General features: G+C 42.4%; 1 protein-coding gene across 2 annotated transcripts; it reads right to left on the bottom strand.

Annotated features, from left to right (window-relative positions):
- Positions 1 to 696: 696 nt before the first annotated feature.
- LOC148039065 (Zinc finger (CCCH-type/C3HC4-type RING finger) family protein) lies at positions 697 to 22,054 on the bottom strand. 2 transcript variants are annotated; one of them, XM_087674954.1, is made up of 4 exons: positions 21,916 to 22,054; positions 21,750 to 21,843; positions 1,577 to 2,397; positions 697 to 1,444 (listed from the first exon to the last, which is right to left on the bottom strand). In XM_087674954.1, exons 2-4 carry the CDS (start codon positions 21,808 to 21,810, stop codon positions 1,331 to 1,333), a joined length of 996 nt encoding a protein of 331 aa, XP_087531080.1. In that variant the 5' UTR covers positions 21,811 to 21,843; positions 21,916 to 22,054; the 3' UTR covers positions 697 to 1,330. The 2 variants fall into 2 exon arrangements, with proteins under 2 accessions (XP_087531080.1, XP_087531079.1); XM_087674953.1 differs by having other exon boundaries at positions 21,750 to 21,814.
- Between the last annotated feature and the right edge of the window lie 3,028 nt (positions 22,055 to 25,082).

Genomic DNA, 25,082 nt, shown 5'->3' with positions numbered 1-25,082 from the left:
ATTGTGAAGTTCATTTTTGAGCATCATATTACCAATGTGCTATCATGCATTTGAACATTTTTCATGGTATTTTTGTTGATTTGTTCAGTGATTGATTGTGAGAGCTTTCCTTGGGAAGATATCCAAAAAATGCCAAATACTATTCATAAAATAAGAGCACATACAATCTTATAACAAGGTACTATAAATTACATTATGATTTAATGCTCATTGGATATAGATGTGTGTGCATCGTCATCAAATACATTTATCATCTAAGGACAATAACATCGTTAGTAATTCAAATGTCTACAACCAATGCTTAGGCATGACCAATTGCTCTCTTCCAAAAGTATCTGCAACTCTTGATGTTCTAGTAGCCACAATCTACAACTTGGTCACTTTTGTAATCTTCCCACCCCATATGAGCTGGCACGCAATCTATTTCCTCTATCAAACCACGATCAAAAAAAGTACACATTCTATTGACCAACTCCATTGGTCAATGAACTGCATCTCCTCTTGTTGCAACGACCCTGGGCATGTTCATAATATACTTTTGAAATTATATCACCTCCATCAAAGCATGACCCACCTGCATGAAGTAACAACGAACTATAAAACTCTAACCTATAGATAAACTTAGCCTCGTAGACAACATGAATGCCTCCTTAACTAGAGGCTGTAGTCATTGATACATTAAGAGTAGTTAAAAATTTTAATAACTAGAGTATAATTAGATTAGTGCAGTTCATATGGGTTTTTATGTACTAATGATACAAGTGTAGTCCAATGAGAGAGAGAGACACACACACACACGTGTGCACGTGTCCATGTAGAAGAGTGGCACATGCACGTGTACATGTGCACTGGCATCATGCAAAGGATCAGTTGTCAATATTTCTTGATGTAAGCCCTCATCACTGGATAATGGGAACTATCTGTTAAGTCCGTTCTCTAACATTCAATAGATACAATATTCTTTCACTTTCTTTTCTCAATTTTTTAATGTAAAATTTCTGTACAAGAAACAAACTCCTGAATAGACCTGAAGTGTCCATGAAACCTACACTTAAACATTGTCCTTCTCCAATGGAATTCACCCACTCAAATAAAGAAGCATTTATGGCCAATGCCAAAACACCTGCAAAATGGTAGCCTTTGGATATCCACGTCCAGCTAATGGTAATCATATCATTGACGGAATATCAGCTATTTTGTTTATATCTGGACCTCCCCTTCATTGATTCTTGAAGATGCTGGGGCTGCATGCAAGAATGGGATGAAAACCCACAAATCATCAAAATTCTGTTTCACTTTGTTGTCCAATGCCTGGTATGCAGACCTTCAGCTATAAACTTTTTGCTGCTCCTGTTGATGCCCTTTTGAGAATCTCAAAAGCAGTATTGAAAACACCATTTGTAGGCTTGTTGCAAACAAAACAATGCTTGTTTTTGGAGTGGTGCTGCAAAACATGAATCAGTAAACTCTCAACAACCTACAGTCAACACATCTGAATTGTTGTGGTAAGCCATAGCACCCTGAAGATGAATTCTTCAAGAACCCTATATTTAAACACAACTAAATTATCTAGTACCTTCAATGCACACTGCTCACAGAAGTAGTGTTTGCAGCTTGTTACAACTGGATCTTTGAATGGCTGACGGCATATAAAGCACGCAAATGGCAAATCATCATCATCATCGTCATCTCCTCCATCCTCATGCTCGTCTTCGTCATCTAGCAGACCTCCAGCCAGCTTTTCCTTCCTTTTCTTTTCTGCTTCTTCCCATTCTCTGTCCATCTGCCATCCAGACTTATAATCCCCTCGGTCGTGCATGAACTTACAGGCATCACCATACCCACAGTACCCTGTCTCCTTGTAATCCTTGCAGATGTCTGGTTGATAGTCAAACCTTACCGACCATCTTATATGAGCTGAAGCCCGCAAAGGCCCATGTGCACCCCCAGCTTTCTCCCCAGAGATTGTGTTCTCTCGTCTAAAGCCTGCCTTATGATCAGTGTATCCATGAATCCCTTTGTAAAGTTTCTCATCTGCACCTTTTTTCCCCCGCAGAGCCTCATCCGCTTGTTTCAAAACCCTTTCCCTGATGGCACGAGCATCTTTGTCAAACTCAGTCTCAGTCTCTAAAGTTGCAGTTGCACGATTATCTGTTTGAGTTTGAACCTGTCTTGTAGACTCATAAAAGAATCTTTTCACTTCAGATTCTTTGTTGCTGTCCGGCTCTGCTGACTTCCCCTTGGAAGATGAAGTTTGACTTGAAAATTCAAGTTGACTATCAGTTTTTCTTGCAGATTTTGCTTTCTGCACAACACCCGACCCAGCTTCATCGTCTTCATTTTCAGTTGGTCGCTTCCGCATGTTCTTGCTGCCTTTGGTCTTCTTGAAGAAGCATGCTGGGGGGGAGAAACAAAATAAGGGGATTGAAGGAAAGTCCCTACAGCAATTCAGGCATCTACCAACCACTAGAAATTTTCTTTGATTGATAAGACTGAGACAGCAAACAATTTTGGTTCCACAGCTTAATAAAACAAAAATTATCCATATAAGATTAAACATCAGAGTAACAGTAAAGCTCAAGAACCAAGCTGAACCATCTAGGATAAAGTTTACATATGATGAACCAAACAAAGCAAATAAGATTGCCAAAATTTTTAGCTAAAAATAATCAGGTTTTGGTTTTTAGCTGGAAAACAAAGCTTCGTATTCTCCTACTTGATGCACGATTTGTCCACAGCAAGAAAATCCTGCCAGGGTGCTATAACACATTTGGAGCATTCACCTCATAGGTTTTCCTAATTTCTGGCTTTTTTGGTCTTGACACACTTAACATCATGGAATAAAAGCTTCAATGATAACACATCAATTAATGTGACAATGAAAGGGCACATTCTTAAGAGTTGTGACTGGCTAGAATATAAACATATGGGGTTCAGAGGGCATAACTAATCACATGAGACACATGAATACTGGCTAAAGCTGAACAGTTAGATTAGGACAATCAACTGTGTGAACAGGGGCTTAGGAAAAGTAATTGGGTGATGCATCAAGTATACATCTAACTCACTTCAGATTACAGTAAAATATGATCGTGCAAAGGCTGGGAGGTGAAATAACAGCTCTACCCACATTTTTCTCTCTGTTACACCTAATATTCAGATCAAACGAGCAAGCTCAACAATCAGCCTATCATGATAGCCAAGCCTTAATCACTCCAGAATTGAAGGGAGCTATTTCAGGTATTTTTCAGGAATTCTTTTCAGCCTTTATACGGCTGAGTTTCCAGCAGTCTTGGACACTTGTATCTGACAAATTTCAGCCTGCTGCTAACGAAGACTGCACTCGGGGCTGACAAAGATCGAGGTCCTCAAGGTGGAGACATACTCAGATATTTTCTCTACACCCATGTATAATTCTGCATCCTTATACAGCATTCTTCACTGCAGATTTTCTGTGTTTCACTGTCTCTTTCTCTCTCTCTCTTCACTCTTTGTCACGGTCATTCGCTTCCGCATTGCTTCACTCTGACATGGTATCAGAGCTTCACTCTGACATGGTATCAAACCTAGGGTGGACCTATCTGAAGAGGAGTTTTCAGCGCGACACAAGGCTGCATTTTTAGCGTTCAAGTGCGAGCAGGTGGGCTGCGCATCAGAACAAGGCTGAGGTGAGTGTGGGCGTGCGAGAAAAGAGAAGATTTGCTGAAGCTGCTGCTGTTTTTCTACTGCTAGAGAAGGAAGAAGGCTGCGTTTTTTGCCTTCAAGTGCAGATTTTACCTTTTCATCGCCTCCGGTGGCTGAAGAAGGTTCGGGACGCGAAGACAAGAGCCCTAGCAAGCTGCGTTTTCACAGTCAGAGGGGATTTCTTTTGTGTTTGTGCAAGCATTGCACGTGAATATGTCTACAAAGGCTGACATGGAGTTATAGGCGATCATGGACCAGAAGGTGCCTATCTTATCGGCTCTTCCATCAGATCAAAAGCTCGATGGCGACAATTACCACATCTGGCATGTGATGATGTTAGCCATATTGGAGTCTTACGAATTGGCAAAGCTTGTGATGGAGGTGATCGACCGGCCCTCGGTGAGAGATGAGTCCAAACTCTCCTCAAATGCTCGTGTGGAGTTGACCAAGGCCCAGTCTCATTGGAACAATCTGAATGCCAGGATTCATTCTTTTCTTTTTCTGTCTTGTACAACAGCCGTGATAGCCCATATAGAGCACTTAACGATGGCTCAAGAGATATGGCTGGAGCTTGACCAGATGTACAACCAGATGACCCTTATGAAGAGGGTTTCTTTGGAGGTGTAGATCCGGACTCTGTCCATGAATAAGTCTTCTTCGCTTCAGGGACACATCAACAAGCTTTGGCAGCTTCAAATGCAAGTTCAAAATGCGGAGAAGCCCATTTCCTCCGAAGACATGGCGATCACATGATTGTCCTAATTGCCGCCTTCAATACCTTTTATTCCGCTCTCATTGCTTCAGGGCGGGAGTCGACTCTTCGTTGGGAAGAGTTAGTTCCTATGGTCTTGGACCAAGAGGAACTGACAGGCTGCTCAGAGGATACTTCGGTTTCTGAGGGGGACTTCCGACCTCGGGATTTTCTATCCAGCAAGTATAGGTGGTTTTGATCTTGTTCTTGCAGGTTGGAGTGATTCAAATTGGGCTGGTGATGTGGATCAAAGGCGGTCTACTACAGGTCATTGTTTTACCTTGGGTGTTGGTGCTATCTCTTGGAGTAGCAAGAAGCAACCCACGCTAGCCCTATCTTCGACTAAGGCAGAGTATCGGGCTGCGTCTTCTACCACATGTGAGACTGTGTGGCTTTGGCGGTTGTTGGAGGAGCTTGGCTGCACCCAGACTCGTCCTACTATTTTGCAGTGCTACAATGAGAGTTGCATTGCCTTGGCACGGAATCTCGTATTCCATGCCTAGACAAAGCACATAGAGATCCAATATCACTTCATCATGGAGAAGCTTCTGGATGCGACCATTGATGTGGAGCACTGTAAGATTGAAGACAATCTTGCAGATTTGTTTACAAGGCACTTCCACAGGCTTTACTTCATCGACATTTCAGATCCCTCCATCTGCTGCCTTGTCCAAGATCTGAGAGGGGGTGTTGAGAGTCATTTCTTGCCACATGGCAAAAGTCGGCTGCATTTTGCCAACCTAATTAGTTCAAGTACTTTTCAGGCATTCTTTTCAACCTTTACAAGGCTGAGTTTCCAACAGTCTTGGACACTTGTATCTGACACATTTCAATTTGCTAGTGATGGAGACTGCACTTGGGGCTGACGGAGATCGAGGTCCTCAAGGTGGAGACATATGCAGATATTTTCTCTGCACCCATGTATAATTCTGCAACCTTATACAGCATTTTCACTGCAGATTTTCTGTGTTGCACTATCTCTTTCTCTCTCTCTCTTCTCTCTCTGTTCACTCTTTGTCACAATCATTTGCTTCCGCATTGCTTCACTCTCACATTTCTTTCCCTGTTCCACTATCCCAAATGGCACCTTGCCAATGAAACTATGCAAGGTGTTTAGCAGTGAAACTATGCATGGTGGTGTTATAAGCAAACTCCATCCAGTCACACATATTGTTCCCACTTTGCTTTATACTCTTACACATTGCATTTCAAAAGATCTCAAATAATGCAATTAGCCTCTTCCAACTGCCCAACTGTCTGTGGATTAAAAGAAGATGAGAATTTCATAGTGCCTATATTCTCACCTCTATCACTCATGATAGATTGAGGCATGCCAGAGTAGGCTTGAGGCAAAGGCTTCATGAAGAGATCCACTGCATTGTCCCCTGTGGGACAGTAGGCCACCCATAGCTGCGGGACAAGAAATGGTAACAGGAACAAGGAATGTGATTGGAGTGGCGAGGGCCCCATCTAGGAATGGGGGGAGTGTGGGGAACGGGGAACAAGATTGGAACAAGGAGGCCCCATTCCAGGAATGGGGGCCAAAGGGGAAAAAAAAGGACAAAATTCAAGATTTTCTAAATAATTCTGCATTAAACAACTTCACAAGTATTCATAGATACTCTAAAAGCACACTTTAAAGATATATTAACACCAATCGATGCTGGCAGCTGCAAATAACTCAATAAGACTTGAACAATGAAATTATGAATACAACATAGACACTACACAGTGCTGAGTGATAGTCACAAGTGCACACAACCAAGAAAACTCTAAACAATAAATTCTCATGAATTATGATTAAAGTTTAAACTTTAAAGATTGGTCATTGAAGACTCAAGAGCCATAACGATAATTTATAATTGTTCAAATTTTAAAGGCCCAAGTCACAAATGGCAAGTCCCAAGGTCAACAATATATACAAATGTCAAAAATAAAGTCTCTAGTACATCAAACAAATGATAGATAAAAAAGATACATGTAACATCATACTCCAAGTCTCAAGATCATATGACATAGAATGGATCATGATAGATCATAGACGTCCAAACACCAAGTACCATGTGACATGCTGCATGACAATATCAAAATATCTTGAAGCCTCAAGGGTCAAGGCTCATATTCCTGCCTCTAGGACCTCAAGACTCGTCTGCCATGTCATCGATGCTCTCCTCCACTACCTTCTTTGTTGCCTCCTCAATCTCTCGAGTATGGGACCTACCCTGCTATCTGCTACTCCTACTCCATCTCCCACTGAGTAAAGGGATCGGCCTTCGCAATGATACTATTGCAAAACATACCTAAGTTTGCACTGACAAAGACAAGATCACTAGCCTTTTGCACATCAAGACTGCTCCTTTTCTTAAACACAATGTGGTTGTAAGAGCTCCACAATTGCTCCAAACAAGAGGAGCTAACAGCCTAGCTCAAAATGCAAATCGCTAGGCGCTAAAGCTCAAGGCCATCATATCCATAATCCTCCCACCACAAAGCACCACCTCTAATGAACTTGTCTACCTTTGCATCACCATAGCCATGCGAACCACGACCAAGCCTATAAAATGTAAGTTGATCCCTCACTGTGCACCTCGCATCAATATCAAGAACCTTGTGCTCCAAGATGCACCTCCAACCATCACTAACCTCCTTATCATTCTCTTGTCCACGACCCTAAGAGTCAAGGTCCAACATGTATGTTATTGAATGCAAAGAAGAGGGATAGGCATCCCACTCTGTCACACATAAGGTACAAATCTTATCATATTGATCCTCATCTCGCACCAGCTCCTCTAGGCACTCCATCATCCTATCCATAGCCTCGTAGACCTTGCCAATACATGGCTACATTGCGTCTATGAGGCGCAATATGTGTATGAGGGGATGAACCATGGCATCAATCCTCTTTACATCATCCCAAAATCCCATGTCATCAACTATGGCCATACATCACATCCCTGTAGGGGTAGAAGCCAAAGAAGAGCTCCTAAACTACATTAGAAACTAGGCATTAATTAATTAATTAATGCTAATTCAAGGGCTAATAAATGCTCAAGATTGCTTGGATGGTAAATTGACCAAGCCAATTGAATTATTGGCTGGTATAGTTAATTTTCTAAGCTAAAATTAATAGTTAAATTATTTTCAAAGTTGACATTCTGAAAATTCACTTAATTAGGCTGAAAAATGCATTCAAATGCCAGTTGGCAAAACTTGCCCATACAAGTAAGGGAGACTATTAGAGGTTGTTGGAGTTCACTCCAACATTGTGGAGGCTGGAAGAGGAAGAGAGAGAGCTGTTGCTACAATTTTTAGTAATTGGTGATCAGCCCAACCATTGGAGGCTATCAAAGAGCTGCCACATGCTGATCAAGAGGCCATTGGAGGTAGGTGACAGCCGTTGTAGGCTATCTACAGGCAAGTGACGACAATTTTGGGTCCACAAGGGCATATGACTGCATATGGGACTCCTATTGACAGTGAGCTGCAGTCAATCAGCTATTCACAGCAGCACAGCATTATATTTCAGCCAATTTTAGTGATGAAACTCCGAAATTTCTCTCTCCAACTTCCTCTCCATTCTCTCAGCCAATTCACAGCATCTCAGCCAAATTCAATCCCAAAAAGGTGCAATTGAAGACTTCATAGCAAAAATTAGGGTTTACCAGCCACCCTAGGAAGAGTGCTCAAAATATTGGGGTCTAGTACTTGAAATTCAACAATTGAAATTTGGATATTTCAGAGAATTTCAAGAGGCTAGCCAGCCAACATTAAGTTTGGGGCAAAATTTGTCATCCAAGAAGCACATTGATGGTGAATTCCTCGAGCAAACTAAGGGCCAAATTGGTTTGAAGGTTTGCTAAACATTTGTGACAGCAAGAGGAAATCGGAGAGTGAAGGAGATTCAAGTAATCTTAGTGTATTTGATCCAAATTGCAATATAAGATAATGAAATATTGTAAGGGGCACCAGCTTTGGGCCAATAGGCTATCCATTATCCAAGATTAAGAGGTAAATTCATATTTTCAGTTTATGTAAGTTATATGCTTGTTGTAATTAGAGCTTAATCAAGTTATTACCACCCTATCCGAGAAGGAATGCTAATTTCACATTCAATTTATTGTAATTGAGGGGGGCACTCTTTTGCAGCAGTTTTAAGTACATTGGGCAATTCCTTGAGCATTTCCAGATGCAAGACTACAACCCTATCTCTGCTCTGGTTGATACAAGCTACAAGTTTAAACTTGAGGATACAAGAGATCCATTTCATGCTTCTTTCTAGCAATAGGCTGTGGGATGTTTATTGTACTTGTGTAATATACTACCAAATATTTAGTTTGAAGTTTCTTGGTAGGCACACTTCATGCCAAGCCATAGCACGAAGCATTAGCAAGCATAAAACATGTATTTCATTATCTTAAAGGCAATCGATCATTGGGCCTCTTCTACCCTAGAGGCACTTCTCTTTGCTTACATGCATTCATGCACAGTGATTAGCCTAGTTTTTTCGACACACACGTGTAACGTGTCCACTAGTGGTAATTGTTTTATGCCTGATGATTCATGTATTTGTATGGTTGAGACACCTTTTGGCTCAATGTGGAACAACGGTCGCCCACTCCTATCTATACTAACAGTCAAAGTGCGATGGTAGTTGCAAGAAACCTAGTGTTTCATTCTCGCACTAAGCACATTGAAGTGCATTATCATTATGTCAAAAAGAGCCTCCATGCAAGGGAGATTGACTTGATTTATATCCCTATTGAACTATTTGGCAAAGGTATTTGCTAAAGCTCTTTCAAGAGAAAGTTTAAAGTCTTCCGCAGGGCTTTAGGCTTACTACCATTCGGGGATTCATCTATCATTCCCTATTGCATTCATATCATTCATTTCAAGTTGGGTTTGTTACACTTATCGTGTTCCTTCATTGTTCTAGTGTGAACACTCCCTTATCCACGTGCACTTTTTACCTTCTAGCTAAAGGAGGGTCCTTTCCCTCGTGAGCACCGGTTCATGCATAATACTTTACTACCTTGGGGATTATACTTTCATTATATTCTCACATTAGTGGATGTGACATTCCAAAACTCTCTACTCTCTTGTTGTTCACTATCCAGTGTGCATGTGCGTGTGCATGCGTGCAAGTTGAGCATTAACCTCACACATCACAATCGCTTCAAATCATGCCTACCTCCATCTCAACATCACCTACCAATATGATTTGACCCCACCATGGAGACACCCTTAGAGATACCCCTAATATCATTTTACTAAAGTGACTACAAGTGCTTACTACAACTACTTGCATTGGGCCTTGCAAGATATGGACCCATACATAACTTTGGATAAGTTCACCACGCAGCTCACTTCCACGGTCCATATCTCAGCTACTATATACTTTCCACAAAACCTCCTTTCACCCTCCCGAGTAAGAATCTTGCATAAAATAACTAGAACAATGAGGAATCCGAGAAACTTGTATTGCCCTTTAGAATTAGAACAATACGGAATCCAAAAAACTTGCATTGCCTCCAGCAAGAGGAAGCACGAGGGAACTTTACACATGAGCACGCACGATCTTCCATTGCCTACTTCAAAGAAAGAAAAGCCTAAAGGGCATATTTGTCAAGGTTAGCACATGATTTTTAATAGCTATTCTTGGGACAAGACAGCAAGGTGGCATCAAAGGCACTCCAAGAGTCCAAAGCCCATACCCTATAACCTCTCTAGAGGCATGGCACACGTGCTACCTTTCTCTACCAAATACTTGGACAGCCCCCTCTACTCGAGCAAACCCACCTCCTCCACCTTCTTTAGCACAATTATAGTCTGATGATGGATTGGTAGCAAAGCACCTCTCACATGTGAGAGACATGCTGTCACTGCTCCTAGACGACTTATTTAACAAAGCCCCTTGTGAAGGCTTCCTTGCCAATTGGTCAGCTAATTCTAAAGTAGCAATCGTGAAAGCTAGAGATCCTATGCTTCCCACTAACTATAGCATCATGGTTGGCCACATGGTAGCCAAGCTTTATAAGCTCATACTAGCACATAAGCTGAGAAAATGGGTAGAGATGCACCAATATCAAGCATATGGACAAGTAGGGCTCAAGAGAGGGTATTCTACACTCAACCACATCCTCACACTCAAAGCTATCATCAAAGAGGATAGAGCACATGGGAGACAAATCTAATGTTGCTTTGTAGATATCTGCAAAGCATTTAATGCCTTGCACGAGCTAGGCTCATGTAGAGATTACTGGAGCTACGGATCCCTACTGAGGTGGGGTGGGGTGTCTTGCTTGGCATTGTATGAGTTAGTCATTGGAAAGATCCAACATCCAAGAGGGTTATCGGAGGAGATCATTAGCACTATTAGAGAGAAGCAAGGCTGTCCGCTCTCATCCACTCTTTTCAAGCTATACATCAATGAGATCTCAAGTTATACTAATAGATTGGAAGAAGAGAGAGAAAAGAGAACATAAGAATGCTGCAAAGGAGAACTCAAAGATGTGCTCAGGAAATGGAATGCGTATACCAAACATGAGAGTCATGTTCAACAATGAGTCACTAGCTACCTGGGCACTAGAACCAGCTCCCTCTCTCTAACAGAACCTTGCACTAGAATTTGCAAGTGGTGAATGACTGAATGTGGAGAAGGAGCACGAATATATAGGACAAAATAATGCCAATAAAGTGATCAAGTCAGCCAACATTTAATGTTGGTCAACTAGCAATAAATGCTAAAACTATCACCATAATGACAAATTTAAAAAAAACCTGAATAACACAATAATGCCAGTCCCACTAAGGTACATCCAAAACTCCCTCATGAGCTAATTACACTACTAATAGGAGAGACCCCTACTGATGATTCTCTTCAATGTTTGGAAGTAAGTCCTCAATGCCATACAAGATCATTAGAGCAAAGATGGAGCATTGTTATGCTAAAAAAGATGCATTACACATTAAATCTTCATTGGCTCTTTCAAACAGCCCCAAAACTCATTGATTATTAAAATTTCTCTGTCACATAAGCAAAAACCCTAATTTTCAGAGGATCCACATCTACATAGAGAGACTACTCAAGCACTCTATTCATCCCTTCTTTTATGGGTTCAGCCATCAACTCATTGCTACCACACCATGATCAATCCAAGGCACTCTATTTTCCCCTGTTGTCCACTCCAATTGTTCTGCCCTTCAATCAAGTGGCCTCTCCTTTAGCTAGCACCTTCATCATTGCCGCTACTCCAAGTTGTTGAGCTAAAAATGCATTAGCCTGACTTAAACAGCCCCAAAACACGCTTAATTAATGAAGAAAACTTCTCATTTAAAAGGAAACGCAATCCTAGAGAGTTAGTGTCCCGCATGCAAAACCCTACTTTGGGTGCCTCAAGCTTTCTATTGATAGGCATGCAACCCACAGCTCTCCCTCAATCTCGTTTTTGCAGGTTTCAAGAGCCGCATCTCTACTACCCACAACCCATTCGCAGAGGACGTCACGGTCAGAACTTCCCCCAGCCATCTACTACCATCTAGCACCTGATTCAAGCCTTCGCCTTCACTTTGCAACTATTGGCTAGTACCTTGGAGCTGCCGCCTACAATTTGCCTATTGCATTTGATGCTGGCATCAACATTTGGTGCTATCGCCATCAGTTTGGAGCTATCACCTTGATCTTCTCTCTCCTCCACAGGCTACATTTACGGTTTCTAGTTGTCGCCTTAATCTTCTCTCTCCTCCACAAGCCGTGTTTGCATCTAATAGTTGTCGCTCAATGGGACAAACACTAATTTGAAACCATCACTTAATGCTAAATCCTTTGAACAAATTACACCATAAGTCCTCAAACCAAAAAAAAAAAAGACAAACATAGAGTCCACTATTGATTCCGTCCACCTTTGAAGGACTTGGTAGACCCTTGGGCAGCTGACGAGTACCCTTGGTCCGACACCCTCGCCTCTTTGGGGTGATCACATGGGCTCCCTTGATAAGTTAATTATCGCCTCTGTAGTCTTGGTAGATCATTGGGCAACCGACGCGCACCTTTTGTCCAATGCCTTGGCTGCTTTGGGATAGGACACCTTGGGGTAAATGTATACATGTATATATCAAGGGCTTATTTTTCATGGCTTAATTTTGGGCCTAAGAGGGGGCATTGAGCTAAAAATGCATTAGCCTGACTTAAATAGTCTTAAAACACACTTAATTAATGAAAAAACCTTCTTATTTTAAAAAGAAACGCAATCTTGGAGAGTCCCACATGCAAAACCCTAATTTGGGTGTCCAAAACTTTCTATAAATAGATATGCAACCCACCACTCTGTCAGAGTGCAGCGATGCGGAAGCATGGGACCAAGACTGAGAGAGAGAGAACGGAGAGAGAAGAGAGAGAGAGAGTGGAAGATGAAGATCTGCTGTATAAAGTGTGCTGTATACAAAGATATGCACATATGTACACGGGCCAGTGCGCGGGACTGTGTGTCTCCACCTCGACGATGCAACCTGCTGTTCACCTTGAAGTCCGCTGCAATCTGCACGATCTCCAACCTGAAATTTGCAAACAGAGACGTAATCTGCACGAATCTCCAGCCTGAAACCTGCTATTAGAAGTGGGAGAAGCAGTGCTGGACATCGGGTATAAATAGCCAGAAAATAGGCCCCAGAAATAGGTAGGTCGGCTGCATTAAATGCAGCCAACTGGTGCAGTACAGTACGTGGCAGTCCGACTAGTCAGTCCGACTGTGGCCAGACCAGAATCTGACATCACTAACACCCCCTCTCAGAGCCTGGGTGGGGCAGAAGCCTGAGGGATCTAGCATGTCTCCGAAGTAGAGCCTGGGGAAGCGCCTTCGTAAACAAATCTGCAAGATTGTCCTCCGTCTTGCAATACTCCACAGCTATGGTCTCATCCAGAAGCTTCTCTCTGATGAAGTGGTACTGGATCTCTATGTGCTTCGTCCGGGCATGGAAAACAAGATTCCATGCCAAGGAAATGCAACTCTCATTGTCGCATTGCAGCAAAGTAGGACGAGTCTGGGGACAGCCAAGCTCCTCTAACAATCTCCGAAGCCACACAGCCTCACGTGTGGTGGAAGACGCGGCCTGATACTCCGCCTCAGTAGACGAAAGGGCTACCGTGGGCTGCTTCTTGCTACTCCATGAGATAACACCGGCACCCAAGGTAAAACAGTAACCTGTTGTAGACCGCCTGTGGTCCACATCACCAGCCCAATCCAAGTCGCTCCAACCTGCAAGTACAAGATCTGAACCACCTGTGCCTGCTGGATAATGAATCCCTAAGTCAGATGTCCCTCTCAAATACCAAAGTATCCGCTCGGCAGCCTGCCAATGCACCGTCTGAGGTTCACTCATGAACCCTGCCAAGAGACCAACAGCAAAACAAAGATTAACACGAGTGTTGAGGAGCCAAATCAATGATCCAATCAACTGACGATAGCGGGAAGCATCCGCCATGGGAGAAGCTAAATGTGAAGTGGCCTTCCAGTTCAGATCCATAGGAGTAGAAATGGTCCGACAATCCTCCATCGCAAAAGAAACCAAGAGCTCCTGTACATATCTCTGCTGAGAGATGAAAATTCCCCTCTGAGACTGATAAATCTCATGGCCTAAGAAGAAATGGAGTAGACCCAAATCCGTCATCTCGAACGTCTGATGTAAAGCTGCCTTCGTCTCTTTGACCTTCTGTGCATGATCACCTGTGACAATCAAATCATCAACATACAACACAAAAAGCACACAACCAGCCTCGGAAGTGTGTACATAAAGCTGCCGATCGGCCTTGGAACGCCGATATTCCAACTATGACTGAAGGAACGAATCAATCTTCTCGTTCCATGCACGTGGAGCCTGCTTGAGGTCATACAAGGCCTTCTTCAACTTGTAGACTTTCCCATCTGAAGATCCAAAGCCAAGAGGCTGCTCGACATAGATCTCCTCCTTCAAATCACCATTAAGGAAGGCCGACTTCACATCCAGCTGGTAGACAGGCCATCTCCTATGGCCAGCCAAGGCAAGAACAGCTCGAATAGTCGCCATACGAGCAGTGGGGGCAAAAGTATCATGACAATCAATCCCTGGGCGCTGTACAAAACCTTTAGCAACAAGGCGAGCCTTGTACTTATCCAAAGAACCATCGCTAAGGTACTTGGTCTGAAAGACCCATTTGACGCCAATCACCTTCTTATTCGGGGAGCGAGGCACAAGATACCAAGTGCCATTCCTCTCAATAGCCTCCAACTCAGCTTCCATAGCTTTCTTCCATGGTGCGGACTGTAAAGCCTCCTTCGTGGAGGTGGGCTTGCGATCCTGCATAACACGGGTCATCAGACAATAGTTAGAGCAAACAAGCTCCGTAGAATTTGCCTGGTGCCTCTGTGACCGCCGCGGACCATCCTACGGTCCCCACTCCTCAAGGACCCCCTCGATCCCTGAATCACAGAGTGTGGGATATCCACCGATGGTAACTCCTCGGGGGTGACCGGTGGAACAGTAGACTCTGTATCGGAAACACAATCGGAATCAAAAGGCGCTGGCTCCAAAAGAACTGTCTCGGAAGCCCAATTCTCCCCTGGATCTCCAAGAACGGGATGCTCCTCACCCACTGCTATGGCCGGAACCTCCACGAACCGCACATCTCGACTGATGTACACATCCCGCTTGACGGGATCATACAAACGATAGCCTTGGGACTGAGAGCTGTAGCCAACAAACACCTGTCTTCGGGAAGCAGCTTCAAATTTATCACGATGAGCCTTGGGAATGTGAACATAGGCATCACACCCAAAAACCCTAAAATAAGAAACATCGGGCTTAGTCCCAAAGTAAGCCCCAAAAGGTGTCATCCCATCAACGGCCGAAGTGGGGGATCGGTTAAGGATGTGAACTGCAGTAGCCACAGCCTCAACCCACAGAAACTGAGGTGTCTGTTGGTGCTCTATCATGGTGCGCGCCATCTCGATCACACTTCGGTTCTTCCGTTCAAGAATGCCATTTTCTTGAGGAGTGTTGGTATTAGCAAACTCCTGGTGAATACCTTTATCTGCACAGAAACGAGCAAACTTATTAGAAACAAATTCACCACCCTTGTCGGATCGCAAGGTCTTCAATCGCCGGCATGATCAATTCTCCTCAAAGAGAAGCCAATCCTTGAAGTGGGAGAAAGCCTCCGACTTCAACGCCAAGAAATAGGCCCAAGTCATCCTGTTGTAGTTATCTACAATCAACATGAAGTACGAGCTCCCTTTCAAGGACTCGTTCCTCATAGGGCCACAAAGATCCATAGATACAAGCTCCATCAGGGAAGTAGACCGCCACGAAGCTTTGTTGGAAATCGCATCCCTATGCTGTTTCCCACGAATGCAGGAGACGCATGGCTGTTGGCTCACCACTATGTCCGGCAACCCTCGAACAAGCTGTCCACGTGAAGCTCTCCGAAGATAATCATAGTTCTGGTGACCAAACCGAGCATGCCATAGCTCTGACTATGTCTGAGAGTTAAGAAAAAGAGTAGGGAGCATGATAGAAGATGTCAATTTGTAGATGCCGTTCTCCTCATATTCTGATGAGAGAACCTTCCTTGACCCACGATCAAGGACTTGCACCGAATCACTGTCAAACTCCACCAAAAGTCCAAGTGAACAAATCTTATGAACCGAAAGTAGATGATACCCTAAACCTGACACATGCAAGACCTCTAAGGTATGGGTACCACCACGTCCATCTGGAATAAGCTGCATCTCACCCCGTCTTGCAATAGACACTGAAGAGCTATCTCCGATGAGAATCTGCCCACACGAAGGTCGCAACTGGGCAACACCAACTGATGAAGGAGTCATGTGCCGGGAGGCACTACTGTCAACGATCCACTCTCGAGCCTGGGGAGCTGTCATCGCAGCATCAGAAGTGTTCGGTATAGAGTCCTCAATGACAACTAGATGAAGAAACGCAATTGATGAGGGTGCAGCCACCGCTCCAGAAACCTTCATGTCCTTCTTGTTGGTGTCCTTCTTCTCTTTGACAGGGCAATCCTTCTTTCAATGGCCGGTCTTTTCACAAATATGGCATGTGGATTCTTTGTAATTGTCCTTATTTGACTTGTTGTCCTCCTTCTTCTTCTTTTGGTCCTTCCCCTTCTTCTAAGAGGCTTGACTTCTCAAGGCTTCCGACTTGGAAGCATGCTGTCCCTTCAGTTGTTCCTCTTGGTCCAAAGACCATAGGAACCAGCTCTTCCCATCGAAGCGTAGACTCACGCCCCGAAGCAATAAGGGCAGAGTAAAAAGCACCGAATTGTGGCGCCAACTGGGACAAGAGTGTAATTGCCATGTCTTCGGAGGAAATCGGCTTCCCCGCATTCTGAACCTGCATCTGAAGCTGTCTAAGCTTGTTGATGTGCTCCTGCAGCGAAGAAGACTTGTTCGCGGACAAGGTCCGCATCTGCACCTCCAAAGAAACCCGCTTCATAAGGGTCATCCGGTTATACATCTGGTCAAGCTCCAACCATATCTCCCGAGCCACTGTCAAGTGCTCGATGTGGGCTATCACGACTGTAGTACATGACAAAAAAAGAAAAGAACGAATCCGGACATTCAGTTTGTCCCAGTGAGACTATGCCTTGGCCAACTCCGCACGAGCATCGGAAGAGAGTTTGGACTCATCTCTCACCGAGGACCGGTCAATCTCCTGTACAAGCTCCGAATCGTAGGACTCAAGGATGGCCAACATCATCACGCGCCAGATGCGGTAATTGTCGCCGTCGAGCTTTTGATCTGCGGAAAGAGCCGATAAGACAGGCACCTTCTGGTCCATGATCGTCTGGAACTCCAAGTCAATCTCTGTAGACATCTTCGTTTGTAATGCCTTCACAAACGCAAAAGCAGCCGCCTCTGACTGTGAAAACGCAGCCTGCTAGGGCTCTTTCTTCTGCGTCCCGAACCTCTTCACCCGTCGGAGGCGATGAAAAAGCAAAACCTGCACTTGAAGACTGAAAACTCAGCCTTCCTCCTCTTCAAACAGCAATAAACAGCAGCAAATCCACCAACTGGACTCCTTTCCCGCGCGCCCACGCTCGCTTCAGCCTTGTTCCGATGCGTAGCCCTCCCGCTCGCCCTTGAACGCTGGAAATGCAGCCTTGTATCGCGATGGAATCTCCTCTTCAGGTTAGTTCTTCACTCAGTCAGCCCTTCTTCACTGCTCTGATACCATGTCAGAGTGCAACGATGCGGAAGTGTGGCACCAAGACTGAGAGAGAGAGAATGCAGAGAGAAGAGAGAGAAAGAGACAGTGAAAGATGAAGATCTGCTGTATAAAGTGTGTTGTATACAAAGATATGCACATATGTACACGGGCGCAGTGCGCGGGACTGCGTATCTCCACCTCGACGATGCAACCTACTGTTCACCTCGAAGTCCGCTGTAGTCTGCACGATCTCCAACCTGAAATCTGCAAACAGAGACGTGATCTGCACGAATCTCCAGCCTGAAACCTGCGATCAGAAGTGGGAGAAGCAGTGCTGGACATCGGCTATAAATAGCCAGAAAATAGGCGCCAGAAATAGGCAGGTCGGCTGCATTAGATGCAGCCGACTGGTGCAGTACAGTCGGATTGCCACGTTGCAGTCCGACTAGTCAGTCCGACTGTGGCCAGACCATAATCTGACATCGCTAACACACTCTCCCTTAATCTCGTTTTTACAGGTTTCAGAAGCCGTATCTCTACTGCACACATCCCATTTGCAGAGGACATCACGGTCAAAGCTCCCCCAGTCATCTGCTACCATCTGGCGCTTGATTTCAACCTTTGCCTTCAATCTACAACTGTCACCTAGTGTCCTAAAGATATGGTATTGAGCTAAAAATGCATTAGTTTGACTTAAATAGCCCCAAAAAATGCATAATTAATGAAGAAACCTTCTAATTTTAAAAAGAAATGGGATCCTAGAGAGTTACTACGTCCCACATGTAAAACCCTAATTTGGGTGCTATAAATAGGCATGCCATCCACCACTCTCTCTCAATCTCGTTTTGGCAAGTTTCAAGAGCCATATCCTACTGCCCACATCCCGTTCGCAAAGGACATTGCGGTCAAGAGCTTCCCCCAACCATCTGCTACCATCTAGCACCCGATTCCAACCTTCACCTTTGATCTACAATTGTCACCTTGTATCTTGGAGCTATCGCCTATAGCTGCGTTTGATACTGACATCAGTATTTGGTGCTATCGTCATTAGTCTGGAGCTATTGTCTAATTTTCTCTCCTCCATAAGGCTGCATTTACAATTTCTAACTGCCACATAAATCTTCTCTCTTCCATAGGCTGCGTTTGCACCTGACTACTATCGCCCAACTTTTCTCTCTCCTCGAGTACCTGTGTTTTTAATCTCTCTCCCTCTCCCACACCTTGGTTGCATTTGCTAGTGTTTGACATAGGGAAGCTACCTTTGCTGCGATCTGAGATCCGTTCGGAGTACAGTACACTCTACAGCTCATAACCTCTGCCTTGATCCCAGAGATACGAGAGTTGGAGATTCACGATTCACTGCATAGTGTGGTTGTGTAAACGCCCCGAACAACGTAGTATGCTTAAGAATTATGATATTCGCTTGTTTTCGAGATTTAATATAAGAGAGAATGAACACTTAAAGCTGAAAATGAAAATTATTCACAAAATTACAACCATGAAAATGTAAAAGTAATGGAGACAAGATTGACGGTTGAAGATGGGCAACCCTCCCTGAAGGAATGTATTTCTGCTCAACCCAAGTCCCTTAGGGAAGAGCTCAGTTACAATCAACCTGAGAGTGAGGAGAAGTAATTCTCGCTCTCACAAGATCATGCAAAGATGTACAAACACATGTGCATTATCTATTATGCAATGATAAGAACTGATTTCTTTACAGTATGAGAGAAGAAAGAGGGGAAATCAGCCTTTCTCCATCGTTGATCAGCAGTACATGGATAGGGCTTGCTTCTTGTTGCTAAAATGGAAGAAAGAGCTCGAGAAGGAGGTGCTGTAATGAATTTACAGGCTTGTTGTCCTGTAAAACAGCAATGATAGAAGAGGGAATATGGAGGAATTTGATAATGGAGAAGTGGGGGATGATGATGGGGATGGATGGGCCCTGGGGCCAATTTCTGGCTATCTGTGGGTGTTGTACATGAGTTTACAGCAAAGAAAAATGATGTTGAATGAAGAAAAACGAGCTCTTATTTACAAGAGAGGGAAGAGCTAGTACAAAAGGGGAAAGTGGAGTAGCACAAGACAAGTGTCCAGCCATATGTCATGAGATGTGACAAGTGGTGGGACACTTGGAAACTTGTGTGACAAGTGTCTTGGCACTTGTCTCTTCTCTATGGCCTTCCTTTTTGGGCTGAATACTGTCAAGAATAGAAACAACCAAATTTAGTAAGCACAATCAGAGTACAGAATTTACTATTTTTAGAATGACATCCTATTTTTTTAGGACTAGCATTTTTAGGCTAATTCGAGGCTCCTAAAATTTAGGGACCCCCCTAATATGGGTGTCATATAAAAGCTTTTTCCATGTACATCGCAAAAACGGTATCAGAATCTTCATGTGACTTTCCTATACAAAGAAATGTGCATTTCAAACTTTCAGCCCATACATGCACATTGTACAAGCATTTCATGATCATGCCATCTTGTTGATTGTAACTGTCTGTTCTGGCAGATCTAGCCCATACTTCAAGGCATCAATCCTTTCTGTGTGCGAGTCTAACCCTGATATGCGTGAGTTCTGGTCACAAGCACCCAATCGGGCCATATAGGTGAAAGTGTGAACTATCTTTTCTCTAACCCACCGCGTGGGTCCACCATAACATGTGACCACTCATCAGTGGCTAGCTCCAATGCACTTTTCTTTATATCTAATTAGTGCAAACGAAACAAATTTAATAAATCATTATATAGACAAATTAATGAAAAAGGATACAAATTCTGTTTCTATAGAGTTGTGACAGGTTGTTTCATGAGCACTATATATTTATTATTCATTCACTTCATTATTCCTTGTGTGTTCTCTGTTTATCAGTCTGTGCTTTGTCGTACGATTGATTTTGTGCTTTTTGCATTTAGAGCATTTCTTCACACAAGTTGCTACATTTACTACTGCAATAGGCCACCCTAGTATCTAGTACCCTAGACCGAAATCTCCAACTTGCATTTGGTTGCTACATATGCCACCCAGCATCCAACTACTCCCTCCTAGTTGTGCCCAGCTACATACTACTGCAATCCACATGTGGCCAACTGCACACACTAGTCAAGCGGTACATTGTTGTGTTCACCAATTCCAACCCTCCACACTACTATGTTTTGATTTCCATGCTGCTACTCTTCCATTTTCATCACCATCTCAACTCTGACTCATGGTCCTTAAGCTACTCCCATAAAAGTCATTATTTGTTGGACAGCTCTACCTTTGAGCATCTTGTAAACTCTTTTGTTCATTACAGTATTCATTCATTACTTTAGATTATATTTCCTCTATTTGTGTTCCATGTTTTGCATTTTGTGTTTTTGCATTTTTGTCTAAGCTATTGTAAGTTAGTCATGTTTATACATTCTGTGTTTACTCCACGCAAACGTTGGCATATCTTCACAACCACCACCTATAGTGGCCAAGGCACCTTTCCAAACAGTGATTTTATGCATAGGCTTTGGAGCCCTCCAAAGCAAAGACACTCTACACTTGCTTTAGAGTCGTCAAGATAGCTAGCATAGAAGGGTGACAGTGAGTGTTCTAATGCTTAGACAAACACATGGCTGCAGCTACATGGGCTACATATGGATCAGATATCCTGATTGATCATTCATTCAGGCCTTATAATTAACTCCCCGTTTGTTGTATATTTTTTTGTTAAGGAAGTCCCTTATAGGGTTGTTTTGTGCTTTGTATTTTGCCTTGAGATATTTTGTCCAGAGGGGATTTACTGGTATAATTTTTTTCTTCTCTGGAAAACAAAGAACATGAAAGCCCACACAACTTATGCTGGGCCCCTCAAAACAGAATGAGACTAAGGAGAGTGAACGGCGCAAAAAAGAACCGCAAGTCGGCAACACAGACAAAGAAGAGAATTGTACATGAGAAAACATCATGACATACACAGAAACTTTAGCAGGTGCTCACATCCTGTTGACTTAAAGCATAAGGAAACGAATAAGCCACAAATGTTCAAATCTGAGCTCTTAAGAACTGAAGCCTGAAGGGCTTCAATTGAGAACGCCGCACAACCTAACAAAATCCAGCCCATATAAGTTGAGAATGTGCACTTACGCCCACTACTTTGTTGTTCGTCAGCTGCAGGATTTGGGATTTCCTCGCCAGGTTCTTCCATTTATCTGCCACAGTTTTCTGGGGGTTGAGTGACCTAATACACATGAATTATCATTGAACTGCGCAAATGCATCTGTTTACGCATCAAACAGTCAGGATGATTTACCGCATGAGCGTTTTCTGACCGTTCTTGATATCCTTGACAGTGCTAAGCAGAAGAAGCTTACTTTCTCCAATAAACAGGGAGGAAGGACGAAGCACTCGTCGACGTCGTCAGTCCGCCTCTGTTAATTCGAAATGGCCAATAAATTCTTTCATAATGCGGTTTGTAAGTTAGATTAAATAGGTAAAAACAGTTCTGTAGAAATTAGATTAGACAAGTAAAAACCAATTATTTTCTTATTTTATGTGTCTTAAAAACCAGTTATTTTCTTCTTTACAAGTGCAGCTTAAGACCCTTTTATGGCAAGAAATAATGTAGATGTTTTTCTTTTCTTTCATTTTCTGAAAAAGGCTTAAAACTTGAAAGATGCCTCAAGGGTGTACCCAAGGTTTAAACTCATGCACCCATTGTACGTGACACCCACACGCTCATTGTAAATGTTTTCGATTTCTAAAACTGAAAGGGCAAGAAATATTGTAAATGATTCGTAAAATTAAGAGGTGATTTTAATGACACTTTAACGTTGATAATTCAAAGCTTAAGCCCACTCTATGGCAATACATATTGTAGATGTTTTGGATTTTTAAAACTAAAAGGGCAATAAATGCTATAGATGTTTTGGATTCCAAAAATTAACTAGGCTTACACATACTGCCAACTTCAGGTAGCGTGATATTTTGTGTTTTTTTTATCAAGTCCTTGTTTTGGAACATTTTGAAAGAGCGGGGTTTACTTTTTGTTATTTGAAAATAAAAGTTGAACTTAAATTGCATTTTTTTTCAAGTATGGGGGGTCTGTAAATCACTCAAAATCAAATGAAGGTAACATATTAAGTTCATGGATGTTGAATATCAGATTGAAGCTACTATTAGCCATATGTAGGCAGAATGAATGTGTGTGTTTTGAACTATATATGAGAGCTAAATGTGTGTTTTTAATGCATGATGTTAATCGTGTTGAATTAAAAGTGTTTTAAACCATATCTAAGCAAATGAACATCTCTTTTAAACTATGCATTAAATGAATAACAGTCATAAGTTTCTGAAGCTAATGAGATTTGCCTAGAAGCTTGTCATACAACCTGAGACATTATGTTGATGAAGTGTACCTTGCAATACATAAAACCAAAAACTAGGGTCAAAGTCTAAGATGTAGTGGCTTTCATATTTCGCTATACTTTTTTTGGTTGAAATTTAACTATGTAAAAGCATAGTAGTAACACACACAAAAAAAAAAACACATGAACATGCTATGCAAGTAGCATAAGAGTTAGCATAGGTCTCTTCATTGTTTTATAATTATGGAGGAATGTGTCTTTCAAGAAGGTATGCACTCCTTTCTGTTTTTCTTTACTTTCCTCTAATATTCATTATGACAAAAAAGAAAAAGGGTAGATTCTAATCTTATGAAAGATTATATGCATGAAGATTGCAAAATGCCTTTGCTAAAGTGAAGCTTGCAATGATGAGGGTGAACCTAATGAGTCAACTACATTAATTCCCAAGTACAACAATTATTAGTCTCATATTCAAAATAACAACCACTAATGAATTATTTAATGAAGTAATTATATACATACATACATGCATACGTGCATGCATGTGTGTGTGTGTGTGTGTGTGTGTGTGTGTGTGTGTGTGTGTGTGTGTGTGTGTGTGTGTGTGTGTGTGTGTGTGTGTGTGTGTGTGTGTGTGTGTGTGTGTGTGTGTGTGTGTGTGTGTGTGTGTGTGTGTGTGTGTGTGTGTGTGTGTGTGTGTGTGTGTGTGTGTGTGTGTGTGTGTGTGTGTGTGTGTGTGTGTGTGTGTGTGTGTCGTTTGCAACACTATACACTAGCTAATTAACTTAATACTTATTATCTACAATACACTACACATGCTCTCTCTAACTAATTAGTTCATTGACTACAACACTAGCATCACAAACTATTTAACTACATCTATCGAAACCTATTGAATACAATCAATGACTATGTTACCTATATAATATTATTGAATATAACTTATGTTTTTTTTTGAAATTGCAAAAAGTACACTATCTTTTACTATGTAGTATACTCCGTTCTATATCCATGAGTTTTTAATAGTTCATCAAAATATATGCACATCACCATAATGGAGTTTGATGGGGGAAGGGTTCATAGGATTTTAGCACTTTAAACGCACAAGAGTATGCTTAAAACCTAAAGAACAAATCTTCACTTAATAGATCATCAACCTAACACACTTCATAATACATCATGCCTTTGTTTTTATTAATCATATTGTGTCAAAATTATGGGAAGTCTTTGAATGCTTCTTCCACAAGAAGCCTAGGTATCTACATGATGCCATCCACAATGGATATATTCAAGAAAATGCAACGCTAGTTGCATCCTTCATCGGCCCTCTTCCTCCTCTATTTTTTCTAATTTGTGGGGTCATTATTTATATTCCCTATAATATCATCTAAGACTAAAGTAGAAATGCAATCTCATAATCATATAAAACAAAGTACTCACTTCCTCTACCCAATATTGATAGCCCGCATGCAATCATGCAATGTGGCATTGGCATCTTAGCCATTGCTAGGTTCTTCCATTCCAAATTTTATTGCAATGCATCTCATCTTCTTGACCCATTTGTCTAGATCTTAGAACAAAATATGATCTTATTTCCGGACACATGGATTGCAAGCTAAGGCTATGGTGTCTAGCATAGCTTTAAAAGACAAAGAGTGAGGGTTGCCAAGCATTTTCATGGAGACTTTTCTTGTGTTTCTCCTCTTTAAGCTAGTGCAAAATTTTTTACTCGACTTTTCATATACCTACATGTGTGCGTGTGCGTGTGCAGGGGAGGGGGAGGGGGGTAATTAATGGTACCTAGTAAGTTTGTAGTGACACAAAATTGATTCCCACTAAAAGCACTAATAGTCAATCACAACCTCCCACATTGTCATGTGACCATAAGTCCAGAGAATGAAAATGATAGAAAGATCCATCTAAACTAGTGTTTCATTTATATGCATATGGAACACTAATTGCTTATCTTCATGAGATGTTTAGTCACTTTGGTAACATACCAAGGAGTCTTTACTGGATTTTCTAGGAACAATCTAGTCACAAAACTGAACTTAGAAATAGCTTGCATATCTAAGATCAAGTTCTTATGACTTAATGAGAGCTTTGGATAAAT

This window comes from Lygodium microphyllum, chromosome 3 (assembly GCF_053477565.2).
Source record: "Lygodium microphyllum isolate KBCC chromosome 3, Lygodium_microphyllum_v1.1.10, whole genome shotgun sequence".
Taxonomy (NCBI): Eukaryota; Viridiplantae; Streptophyta; class Polypodiopsida; order Schizaeales; family Lygodiaceae; genus Lygodium; species Lygodium microphyllum.
This window is presented reverse-complemented; position numbering and strand designations above follow the sequence as displayed.

Bases quoted from the DNA above. Each gene is read 5' to 3' on its own strand.
- LOC148039065 (XM_087674954.1), bottom strand. From the start codon at position 21,810: ATGGAAGAACCTGGCGAGGAAATCCCAAATCCTGCAGCTGACGAACAA. The intron at 2,398-21,749 runs GTAAGTGCACAT...TCTCCCCCCCAG, and splicing joins CGAACAACAAAGTAGTGGGC to CATGCTTCTTCAAGAAGACC. The intron at 1,445-1,576 runs GTACTAGATAAT...CATGTTTTGCAG, and splicing joins GTGAGCAGTGTGCATTGAAG to CACCACTCCAAAAACAAGCA.